Source organism: Dendronephthya gigantea, unplaced genomic scaffold (assembly GCF_004324835.1).
Source record: "Dendronephthya gigantea isolate DGI-Jeju-01 unplaced genomic scaffold, DenGig_1.0 000077F, whole genome shotgun sequence".
NCBI lineage: Eukaryota > Metazoa > Cnidaria > Anthozoa > Malacalcyonacea > Nephtheidae > Dendronephthya > Dendronephthya gigantea.
This window is the reverse complement of record NW_021163087.1, coordinates 491,546-504,551: the sequence shown is the minus strand read 5'-3', so window position 1 is coordinate 504,551 and position 13,006 is coordinate 491,546. Positions and strand designations below refer to the sequence as shown.

At 34.4% G+C, this 13,006-nt stretch overlaps 1 protein-coding gene and 1 long non-coding RNA gene across 2 annotated transcripts; both read right to left on the bottom strand.

Moving 5' to 3' along the window:
- Positions 1–7,471: 7,471 nt before the first annotated feature.
- Positions 7,472–9,556, bottom strand: LOC114532054. Its single transcript, XR_003687918.1, has 3 exons — positions 8,208–9,556; positions 7,990–8,058; positions 7,472–7,905 (listed from the first exon to the last, which is right to left on the bottom strand). It is a non-coding gene; the product is annotated as an uncharacterized LOC114532054 (long non-coding RNA).
- Positions 9,557–9,814: 258 nt separating this feature from the next.
- LOC114532053 lies at positions 9,815–12,946 on the bottom strand. The gene is made up of 7 exons (XM_028553643.1): positions 12,264–12,946; positions 12,021–12,129; positions 11,752–11,851; positions 10,495–10,579; positions 10,231–10,416; positions 10,001–10,145; positions 9,815–9,923 (listed from the first exon to the last, which is right to left on the bottom strand). The coding sequence occupies exons 1-6, from the start codon at positions 12,594–12,596 to the stop codon at positions 10,101–10,103; spliced, it is 858 nt and encodes a 285-aa protein (XP_028409444.1). The 5' UTR covers positions 12,597–12,946; the 3' UTR covers positions 9,815–9,923; positions 10,001–10,100.
- Positions 12,947–13,006: the final 60 nt, after the last annotated feature.

Genomic DNA, 13,006 nt, shown 5'->3' with positions numbered 1-13,006 from the left:
TTAGGGAGGTTAAGATCTACTTCCACCACCAGTACCGATACGAAAATACATGACGTATTACAGTTTGGCAGCGCGGAAATTTTAAAGCGTTAAGATTGTGACTTCCGTAAGAGTAAATAAACATGGCGGAGTATAGCGGCTGTATTCACATTAAAAACTCTAATCACAATCCTTAAGTCTCACCAAACAAAGCAGAAACATTATACAACTAAAAACTAAATAATATTATTAGAAAACTACTGCAGAAAATGACAATAATACAGTAAATATAATTCGGTACTTCGCCTACCTATCCACTTCCATTTTCAGCCCCAAAACAGTACTCGCTACTTCCAGTGTTGTCACATTTTGGACGATTGTTACGTCTGCGCATGCGCGTGACTGATTATTGGTATCGGTACTCGTAGCGGAAGTCGATCTTAACCTCCCTATTGAAAGGTTTACCACAGGGACATTGACGTGAAAGATTTGTAATGTACTTATCAAATCTCAAGGCCAACGCGTCTCTAAAATATCATTTCTTCCTTACTTTTCCATTTCTGGTTTTTATGCATAGTTAGTAAATTCTAATCATTTTTATAGCTGGTCTGACGAAACAATGTTTTTAATTGCAGTTTATAAAATAGATTCAACGTCCTTGCTACTGGTACCGTCATGCAAAGCACCAAAGGCAAATTTTGAAATGGACCCCCAATTTGTAAATTAATAAGTCCTGCTGCCTTGCACGCTCGCTGCAGGTTCGCTCGCTGCGGCAACAATTATAAGAGCCGGTCCGTTTGCATGAGGTCAATGTTTCTAGTAAGAACAGATCAGTGCATGGTACAGCCATAAAGCTACCAAAATATTTAGTCCAATATATTTGTCAGCAAATATGTACAATGAGGTAATTGTAATCAGACTATTAAGCCTAAAGATCCGTCCTTATTCAAATAAATATTACATAATAATTGAGATTGATCGTACAGAAGAAGGCAACTACATATAACAAGTAAGAATTTATTTAGTAAATTATTATTATATCAAATATCCTCTGTGTAAAGCTTTACCGGTACCTAGCTCCCGGATTCTTGCCAGCCAAATTTTAGTTAGTCGTGGCTTGGTACCACACTGTTATTTTGAGGGAGTTATTTTAACTCCTAAAATAGGAGTTACGGAAAAAGGTACAGAACAACTCACTTTTTGGAGTTAAAAGTAACTCCAGATTTAGAGTAAAATATTAACTCCGTTTTTGCAGTCAGAATAACTATCATTTAGGGGTTAAAATGTAACTCTTAAAAAGGAGTTAAGCAGTGGTAACTCCACTATCGGAGTTATATTATTTCTACTTTCAGAGTTCTGATGCAAATTGTGTTTGTGTATTGGATTATTAAACTAAAAACATTAAAGCCAAAGGTTCTCGTAGTGTCATATTGGTAAATTTATCTCACAAAATTTCTTATTATCAATTCACATGCATTTGTATAATATTGTGAGTTGTATATTTGAAAAGACAGATCAATACAAAAGCTCTGAATTGCTATATTAATTGTCTGAAAGGATCACCTTTTCATAGCCCACTTTTAAATAATTCAAACATCAGTTGTTGCTTTTAACCTCAATAATACTCTTCCTATACCCTAAATTATGAATTACTTCTGAAAGACTTTGATTACTGTAAATTTTAAAGTGATAAAATGACCTATTTAATATTGATTTTTGCATCCGGCCCGCTTGAAATGCATCCGGCCCGGTGTGAAATGTGAATAAAACGGCCAAACCAAAGCAACGTCAGGCTAAAATGTGTAAAAACCTTTCCGGAAAAGGCTAAAAGTATGTTAGAAATAAAAAACATACCCGAAAAACGTCTTAGTTTGGATTTTTTACTCCTTTTTTCGCTGCATTTTACGTTGTTTTTCTAGTCGATTTGCCCGAATTTGCCGTGATTTAGTTGCTATGGTAACAATATCTGCCATTTCATTGGCTGTTTCCCGACTAGGATATCCTTTTAAGGAGTTGTTGACGTATTAAAATTCTGAAATGGCTTGTAGCCTTGTAGATTGCAGAAATTATAGTTTTTATATAGTTATTTGCTAATTTTTTGCTTTTTTTTGTGTTTCATGAAGTCAATAATGTAAAGGTAAAAAAATAAACACGTTATATACCGCAGCTTCAGCCCGGAGGCAAAAATCTGTGCTCTCGGTCTCGAAAACTTCCCTCGGCCTACGGCAAAGGTTAAAAAATAAACACATTATATTTTACCGGCAGCTTCGGCCCGGATACAAAAAACTGTGCCGACGGTCTCGAAAACGGAAATAACGACCTCACAGCCAGAAATAACATATATAATCAATAGATCATCGTCAGCCCTGCCATTTTTCCCTATTTTATTGGGGGAATGGCTTTGATATACAGATGAACAGAACAGCCTTATAAACTTGAACTTAAAAGTTAAATGCCGTAGGAAGAAACTTTATACATCGGGATGAAGAAAGCGATATAAGTTAAAATATAGGGTTTAGAAGTCAAATTATATTAGTGGCACAAACATTCGTAATTTTTACGAGCCTTTTCCGCCTTTTTCACTCCAGAGTTAAATCAATTCACGTTTATAAGACTAAAATTTATAATAAACTATTAACCCGCTCCTCTTGTGCACGCCATTTTGAATTTTATTTAACTCCAAAAAGAGAGTTGAATTTTTATCACCCCCAAAAAAGGGTAATAGGTGAGTCAAAATAACTCATAAAAGAGGGTTAGATTGCTTAACTCCCCCAAAAGGAGTTAATTCTGCATAGTTAATAAGGTCTAAAAATTATTAACCCCTCAAAGAGAGTTATTTTTACTCCAAAACTATAGTTAAATTCAACTCCACTAAAAAAGAATAATGGGAGAGTTAAAATAACTCCCTGAAAATAACAGTGCACTAGTGATTTAGCTCGACGTTGCTGGTCAAATATTTTGCTTGACTATATATAATTATATATATGACGTTAACTATCCAGAATAATGACCGACAATCGTGGACAATGCGTGATGTGTAGGATACAAACTTAAAGGCTGGTTTACACTATCAAAGTTTCTGTGGTCAAAGTATACTTTGAACACAGTCATTTGAAAATGTAAACATCTTTCGAAGACGTCGGTCACTTTGAAGTTCTCTGAGCGATGACATTGAACATAGACTTTGGGTACAAAAACTTTTCTAGTGTAAACCGGCCTTAAAATTATGTTCCCATGCAGTTGAGGCGAGGCGTCATGGATCTACTGTATGTAGATGTAGATGTAGTGATTTAATAAATTCTCCCTGGAAGGGTTTTTCAGAAATTATTTACATTTAACATGCATGTAAATAATTTCTGAAAAACTCTTCCAGGGAGGATTTATATAAATCTCTACATCTACATCTACACCTATACATACAGTAGATCCATCACGCCTCGCCTCAACTGAAAAATGTTCTTAAGGAAAATGTTCTTTATATAATTTATCTTGACTTCGATGAATGATTGATGAGCCACATGAAATAAAGTTAGATTTTGTGTGTTTTTGAGTATCCAAGAGATGAACTATTTCGAAACAATTAAAGGACAATTAATTTTCGACTTCCTATACGTTAACGATAGGAATGAAAGAGTCTTTGTTTTGATCATCTGAATTTATTACAACTCGGATTTACTTCAAAATATTCGTTACTTTGCACAAGATTTGACAGCAATCTGAGCGATTTATATATAATCATTTCAAGAAAAAGGAAATTTGGCATCTGTTTCATTTTAAATAGCGCCCATTGAGAGCTGAGGATTTCACGGTGATTGGTAAAAAAATGTGAATGTAATTAAAGTATTATGCTTTTAATTCAAATCACGGCTCAATAGCAATATTTTATTTTCTCTGGAAAGAATGGCTTAATCATTTATCATAACCCTGCGTGCAGTTTAATGTTCTCCTGTATAAATTCTCACAATAACTGTTGAAGCATTTTCATATCATGTTGGTACTTGGTACTATGTTTTATATATATTGTCAATATTGATGTGCATGCATGTTATTGACGTTTGTTCATTCGTATTTCATTGTTAAAGATATCTTGTGTTATCGTGGAATTAAGGCGTATATATACAAACAATGATTCAATCCAAATTATTACGATATCCCCTGAAAATTTCAGAACAAACAGAAATTAAATGAAACTTAAAAAACCCGCTCGATTAGCTCTAAGATTGCACACGCTGTTCGCTACTACGCAATTGCTTGTCAAGTTTCCTTGGTGGCCGAGCATTTTTCCCTGTTGAAAAGCTGCCATGACTAGCTTTTGAACAAGGCTCTTTGTCAAGGAGAACTTGTCAATTTACACACTTGACTACGCACGAGCATGGAAAATTCAGTAGGTAAGGGGCTTCAGGTCGAAACGCCATGCACTTTTTGTCTATTTTGGAAAGCTGTCGTGACACATTTGAAGATTGAAAGGTTGTGAGAACAGACAGATATAGGCCTATTTTAAGTATTATTGAGTATTAGTATGAGTGTTTCGAAAGCTTTTTTCTTAAATTAATCGGCGATAAGCTAAGCCTATTATTATAGGGGTATATATAAAGATATCTGCGGTATCGTTAAATTGGGCCTAAACAAATTAGGTATCACCCAGGTACTGCAAGAAAAACACGACACAAAACAGTTGTTGAACTGTCACAGGATTTCGATTTTCGCTGATTATAATTAATATTAATATAATTATAGCCTACATTGTATATATATTATACGTGTACTTCTACTTCTAGAAATTAAAGATCACTTATATATTCGTTTTCCAATTTAATTTCAGGAACACATGATATGCCTGCATGTGTCATGTATATAACATTCCTGACAGCCATATTAACTGCTTTGCAAACTACAGCAAAGGCAAGTAAACTAATGAATTATCTCTTCATGTATTAAATTATGGGGGTTAAAATCATATTGAATGAATATATTGTACGGAAATGATAATTTTTTGCTGATTTTTTAGCTCAAGTCTGACCAAAATGAAGAGATCGAAAAAATATTCCAACGTTACGAAACAGGGACGAAGAAAAACATTTCCACCTTAAAATCTAAATTTCTCGGTTATGTGGACGAAATTAACAGAAGGGTTTGCTCTTCTACAGGTCTTTATCATGCATGCTTTATGACTTTAACTAATTAATATTTTTATATATTTCAAATTTCATATAATAAAAGTATTCTGCCAAAAAATTATTTCAAAAAAAAAACCTTAATTAGTGTAAAAACTATATTCATTTTTAATGTGCATTCTCATTATTGATAAGAATTGAAAAAACTTACAGATGCCTTCCAGTTGATCGATTTTCATGAAAAAGGAATGAATGAAAACCTTGCAAGTTTGAAAGACGATCTTACGAAATTTCTGGAAAAGATAAACAAGGCTGAATGTCAAGGTTTTTAACAATAATAGACCTTTTACCTTTTAAGCAAGTGATACGTGATTTACAAAAAAATTGCAAAAAAATTAGCTTCTCAGTAAAGTTCAGGTTAACTTCGATACTTAACTACCGTCACGCATTGCGTGGTTTGAAGTTATTAGCTACGGCAAAGACTATTACGTGCATTATATACATATATTTTGATGCGCGGAACATTTTACCTGGTTTTAGCAACTTATACTTAGTGTTTGTGTACCTCGTAGTAATGTGAGAAATTTATATTTTTTTAGATATTAATCAAATTTTTAAAAGTTACGAGAACAGAACTAAGCAAGATTTTGTTTCTCTTAAAACTCGACTGCTGAACTATTTGGACAACATGGAAAAGAATGATTGCTTTTATTCAGGTTTGATTCTTGGATCAATAATCACAATGATTCTTCTTAACCCTTTGTCAAACTTATCATGAATAGCGGCGTATCCGCGTAAAATTGCCAATATTTCCATGGGTTCGTTAACCTAGCTGGGCCTTCATCATTGCTCAACGTGGACTGTTACGAATTTGAGTACTAGGAATTTATTCATTTTAAAGAAAAGTTACCAAGCAATATTTATTTTCTTAATTATAATAATTTATTACAATTTCCTTGCTTTTCAAAGCTTGTTCTGGTATTTACAAGTCTGGTGTAAGAACAGATGGTGTTTACAAAATTGATCCAGACGGTTTAGGATCTTTTGCTGTTTGGTGTGACATGCAAAATGGTGCAGCCTGGACGGTGTTTCAAAGAAGACTGGATTCGAGTGTCGACTTCTATCGTGGGTGGCAAGATTATAAGAATGGTTTCGGTAACCTGACAGGAAATTTTTGGCTCGGATTGGAAAAAATACATCGATTAACAAAATCGGGACAAAATGTCCTAAGAGTTGACTTGACAGATTTCGAGAATGATTCAGCCTACTCTCAATATAAATATTTTTATATCGCTTCTGAGTCAGAGGATTACAAACTGACAGTTGGGCGATTTTCAGGTAAAATCATAAACGTTGAAGAAGAAAATATTTGCTATTGTGGAGAAACGTAGCTTTATTATAAGTTGTGAAGGCTCATGTTGCTTCACAAATACGCGAGGCTTATTTCATGTATTTGCGGTTTAAAGCAGAAGTACGGGGTAAAAATCTGACAAAACCCAAATGTAAATTAAAACAAAGTATTAACTTAACTCGCCTAGAAAAGCTTACCGCTGATTTTATGCATGCTATTTCAAAAAACAATTCAAGGAGATGAATTCTAGCAAACACAAAAACTTGGAAACATAGTTTGCATCTATTTTTCACAAAAAAGGATTGCATACACAAAAGAAAAAGACTTTTTCCACTGTTGTTTACATTCTTAATTCCTGCTACAATCCTTACGTTGTGGCAGCGAAGGGTTTGATACGAGTTTGTTCTCAAATCATAACGGTAAAATTGCTCTGTAGGGACTGCTGGGGATTCATTAAGTCATCAAAACAAAATGAGGTTTACGACCAAAGACAGAGACAATGACTTAGCCATCAAGAACTGTGCTGTGCATAATAAGGGTGCGTGGTGGTACAAGCATTGTTCTCCTTCAAACCTCAATGGTGAATATCTTAATTCTGATGATCGTTCTGTAACAGGAATTGACTGGTACAATTGGAAATATGACAGGAGATCTATGAAAAAAACAGAAATGAAACTACGTTCGTAATGAAACAAAGTTACTTTATTTGCAAGATTTTTAATTATTCTCAAAGTAATATACAGTGTTATACATACTAAAAATATTATTCAGATAAATGGACTGTTTGCATAATAGACCAACTTTTTATTTAGGTGACAAAAAGGGAATTTCCGAACAGTACATACCAAAATTAGTAAATTTGCCAAGTTTGGCTGCGAAATATTGTAAGGCGCGGAAAATATAGCCATGCGAATTTGGCAATTTTGTATACCTTTAACTTACGGCCGGACGTGTGTAATTAAATTAATAACACGCTTCCGGCCGTAGTAAAAAAGTATACAAAATTGCCAAATTCGCGTTGCTATATTTTCCGTACTAGTTGACATTTTGCAACCAAACCTGGCAATTATACTAATTTTGGTATGCTCTTTTTAGCTGTGGTGGTTTATTTCTTCCTGAATGCCAAGATAATAAGTTGGTCTATTACGCAATTGGTCCATTAGTCATATAATACACTACATTTAATAAGGTAAAAATATGTGGCATTATTAGTCATTATATTATCAGATGATCTGATATGATGACATGTACAATTGCATTGAGAAATTTGTCCGCGTGAGACCTATTAGAAATCTACCAAACACGACACGACGTGTACGATCGTTCTGTATACGCCACACCTACGCCATTTTCACGGCGCCCTTGGACCTAGGCATCATTATCAGTCTAACCTCAGTTCCTGCAAGAAAACTAAGTTCTGTACGTATTTAGCCTCCCACGACATGGGCGATGGTTTTCTCTCTACAACACCAACAGTTTATGATAATATTACACGTCTTGTTACAAATGAACACGGTATTTCCTTACGTTATAATTGGTACATACTTCCTCTCGTTTACAACATATTCTCTTCTGCTTTCATCCAAGAGTTAATTACATCAGTACCATAGGAAACTGAAATTGAAAGACCTTTCTATTATAACGTAATTCGACCTATGACAGCACTATGATACTAACACTTACATTGAAACTTTCCGCATATACAAAAGCCTCATCCAATAACTGTTTAATACTATCATCAAATGTTAGATAAGATGTTCTACCTTTTAAATCTGAAAAGATCTCCTCCAACTGTACTACTGAGTTTTCCATTAGTTTCTTTTTTTTTTTGCATTTTAGACATCAATGCCGGTGTCCTAGCGGATAGTGTTCCCCGCAGAAAGTGTCCCCCCGGACACTATCCGCTAGCGGATTATGTCCCTCCGGACACTATCCGCTAGCGGATTATGTCCCCCCGGACACTATCCGCGACGCGGATAATGCCCCCCTTCGCGAATAGTGTCCCCCCGATAAAAACAACTAAAGAAGATTTAGTTCTTTGGTCGATCACGATTACGTGATTGAAAAAGTTCTAAATTTGTATTTCAAATTTTAGTGTTATTAGTGTTTCGAATTTAAACATGTTATTACACAATATCATAACTTTAATATACGACATAAACATGACTAATGACTTGCAAGGCATTCCTGAAAAACAAAAGCGCTCATTAGCTGCACAATGGCTGAATTAATCAACATTACACAAAAGCATTTCACGAATGCCCAGGCACAATGGCTGTATGACTCACAAAGAAAAGCCGCAAAACAACTGTATAAAGAGTTGCCAGTTGCCAAACAGTTGTCCACTTATTTTCAAAAGTGATCTGCTGGAGTTTAGTATGGAGAACGAGTCAACATTGTATCAGCGAATATACGATTATCTGCGAAATGAGAAATATCCGGATGACTTTCAAGTACTGTATCATAGTTAAATGTATACATAAATTATTGCTATTCTTGTTCCTTTATGTAGTTAAGTATGTTGTTGTGTAGTTAAAATGTATTACTAAGCAAATTTTTTTTATAAAATATATTTTCTAGCAAATATTAACTTTTGTTTTGGACTTTCACGTGGGGGACACTATCCGCGGTAAAGTAATTAAAGGGGACACTATCCGCTAGCGGATAGTGTCCGGGGGGACACTATCCGCGGGGGGACACTATCCGCTGTAACACCGGACCTGTGGGGAAAAATCAAACATTGAATTACAAATGTATAGTCGCAAAAATATTATCAATACTGTAATGATATTGGTGGCATAATTCCACCAAGGAAGAAATATTCAACTAGCCAAACTGTAGAAGACGATGTCTTGCATGGTGAAGAAGCGCATCTGTCAATACGTCAACCCTTCGACCAGCTGTCATTTCCTTTGTCATTGATGAAAATCCTCTGAGGTAAGACCAAAGTCTTTCAATCCCTTCACCGTCAGTAAGGCCAAATCCCTCCTTTCTTCTAGGACCAAAAGCAACCTACATTTCGGGACAATTCTGAGATAAATAACAACATGCGACATACTGCATGACTGCACCTAAGAATGACAATTAAATTTTTGATAACAAAACCGATAACTTCTAAACCATATATTGACCTGAAGAAGATTTATGTCCATATGCATGGGAAACAGGAATTGCCAAGTCAATGCGTCCTAAAATAGCATGCTCTTCGCTTTTCTATCAAAAATAAAATATATATGCAAATGGGATATTGAAATTCATATATAATAAATATTCAATACATGTAAAATTGCACATGAGATTACATCTCCAAATGACAGTTACTTTTTCTTAGAATTTGAGCTGTAATCAGGCAGCTACGCCTATACCTTACCTTTAGGTGGGCAGACAAAGTACATGCAATGTCATACATTATTTTAACATCAGTATCCTCATCATAATGACACAGAAGCTTTTTAACCTCATACACTGAATATGCTATCCTAAAATATACAGTATGTTGCACTAAATTACTATCAACATGTACACTTGCACTTTAATTTGATGACTGTTTGCTCACCTTCTCCATGTTTGATACTCATAAATCCCCTTGGGTATTCATGTCTGCATACTCTACCAAACACTCCCTTCTCGTCAAAAAGCTTATTTCTTCCTTTGGATCATAACATGTTACTAACCTCACCAGATTTAAATTCATCGCAATCCTAGGAAAAACAGTGGATTCTACTATAATAATGATAATATTCAACAAAACTACTTTTTACAGTACAATCACCAGTAACCACTTACAGTAGGGGCTTGCTTTGCCTTCTTTGAGTTGTCATCAACAAAGCTATCAACATCATCCTGATTGGCAAAAAATGTACCATTGTGTCTGGCAGGTAAAAGATTGGCACCAGCAGACCTTTTTCTCACAAGCCCAAAACATCCATCCATGCACTCAATGGCAACATTCATGTCAGTATCAGTTTCACTCTACAAAATTATCACAATATGTTAAATACAAAAAGGAGAATGTGACATAAAAGAAAAAATACCTGTTGAGTTCTATACCTGCAAAGGACATAACGGGCAAACATTGTCAGGTTTTTGTTGCAAGACAAATTGTTTCATTGTTTTGAACAAATGTTGGTGATATCTACATAAATAAAATATTATTGTTGGTATTGTAATATATATATATATATATATATATATATATATATATATATATATATATATAAAATTGAAGTTTAAAATTTATCATAAAAAGTTGCAAAAACAATTATACAAAATATTTGACAAGAACAGTACTGTGTCATGCAGTTAACCAAAATACACCCCTACCTAAATTCATCAAAAGAATCATCATTAAATATTTTGTAGACATTCTCAACCTTAGTAAACCAAAAAATATATATAATGTATGAATAAATTTATTTATCTATGGTATATAATTAATGTACATATGACATAACATTGATTATTTTATAACACAAAAGAAATATTTAATATATTTCACATGTATATATAACTTATTTTCTAGTTTCTCTCTTCATTTAATGGTTTGCTAACGAGACATTCCAATTTGTGTGATATGTAAATAAGTGTATATTTGCACGTCCACTAATTATGAAATTTTAAACTTCGCTCGGAACATGAGTATCTGCACTTTGTAGACTTTATAGTTACTGTATACTAGTTAGCTGGCAACCAAACTAACATCATAATTAGTAGGCAAATATAATTTAATATCTTATATATCAAACAAATTGAAATATCTCATTAAAACTGGAATCGATAATATGTGATAAATTATAGTTATCTTCTTTATCTATTTAATGCCCATGGCATATTGACTCTAGTATTTTACTCTGGCTAGTTAACCCTATGTGATTTTACTTGTCCAATGGAGATTCCAAGCATCAAAGTGTTAATAAAACAGTCAAGTTATTGTCATTTAGAGCATTTAGAGCTTATATAGTTAATCCCATGTCATTTTCACACAGATAAATATTACACAGTATATAATAATTTATACTTGGTATGCAGTATGCTATATTATTATTATACTTTAATCAAGAATTGTCTATTTAGAAAATATATAAACAAAGTATTTGGAGAGGTTAGGTGTCTAAAATTTGTTCTTCAGGAATGATGTTGAAATAGCATGGAATTACTCAGCTTCAAATTCACAACAAAATAACATACCCAAACAGGAAGCATATTGGACTTATTGAGGCCCAACACATCACAAAATTTCTTTAACGATACATGGCATTCCAATAGAAGTGTCTCAGCAAGTGTAACCAACTTAAAATGAAATGCAACCTGAGGTCTAACAGCTGATCCTGGCCATAATTGGACTTTACAAGTGTAACTGCAGCATCTTCACAGTTACAAAAGTTGATCCGTTTCAAGTGTTGATGCCCTAATAAAAAAGCACCATAGGAAAAACTTACAGAACCTTTCTCAAAATTATTTTAGGACTGAAAACAAACTTGAATACAGTTATCAAATCCACAGTACGTCAGTACCAATAAACCCACCTCTCACTCACACTGAGGGAGATGCAAAATAAAATGAAGGCCACACAGTACCTTTTTCATCAATACAAATGATGTTTTCTGCTTGTGCAGTTGGACAATTTCTTTGGTGATCAAGAGTCAAAACACCATGATTGACAAATAAAGCAACAAAACAACCATCCTGAGAAAATAAGCAACATTAATTTTCAAACAGTTGGGTCTGGCCGTCAGGGGTAGGGTCAGTTCTGAATATGTAATATACATATAAAAGATATTGAAATATGTTATATTTTACGCCAAAAACATCACACGCACCTTGAAAATTTCAAGTAGGTGAAAGACGTTGCGTTGTTCGTGGATAGTTTTCGCGCAGTTGATGCAAAACAACTGTCTAGGACCACAATCCACGCAGCGACAAACAGCGAAATTGTTATAGCACTCGATGCATATACTTTCGTCACAAAAAGCTTCTTCCTCAATGCGTGCTTGCAAAAACGACCCCCTCACATCTTCCCAACTGTGATACTCTTTCACCCGGCGCAAGTGATATCGTGAAAGACCAGAAAAAGCTTGGTCATCCCATACATCACTTTCATGGCTGCTATTTATATCGTCGATATTTGAACCATCAACATGTTCTTCTTCCATTCCCGTTGTGAAAGACTTCTGCTTACTCGAACTTGACTCCTCAGAAATCTTTCAATAGTTATTTGAATTTAAACGCACATGTTTTGTAGTTTTTTTTCCCTTTGTTGACTGCGTATTAACGCGAATTTTGCATGCCTTAAAACGCTTGCAAGAATCCGCCATTTTGGCGAACTTCTATTTAGAATTTATAATTGCTGCGGAGCGAGCGAGCCTGAAGCGAGCGAACGTAGCAGCAGTCTAATTTGTGCAGAGAGGGGGTTCTGAACTAAATTTTATTTAGCGCAAGGAATTGTGGTCGTGTGCGTTTTTTATGCGTAGAACACAAATTTTAAACTCGCTCATATCCTAGCCTGCAACGCAGACTATATATGGGGTATATATAGTCCATATGGGGTATGTATACCCCATAT

Coding starts and splice junctions, on each gene's coding strand:
- LOC114532053 (XM_028553643.1), bottom strand. CDS start 12,596: ATGGAAGAAGAACATGTTGATGGTTCAAATATCGACGATATAAATAGC. Junction 10,580..11,751: donor GATCAGCTGTTAGACCTCAG/GTTGCATTTCAT, acceptor TTATTTATGTAG/ATATCACCAACATTTGTTCA. Junction 10,146..10,230: donor AGGCAAAGCAAGCCCCTACT/GTAAGTGGTTAC, acceptor TGTTTTTCCTAG/GATTGCGATGAATTTAAATC.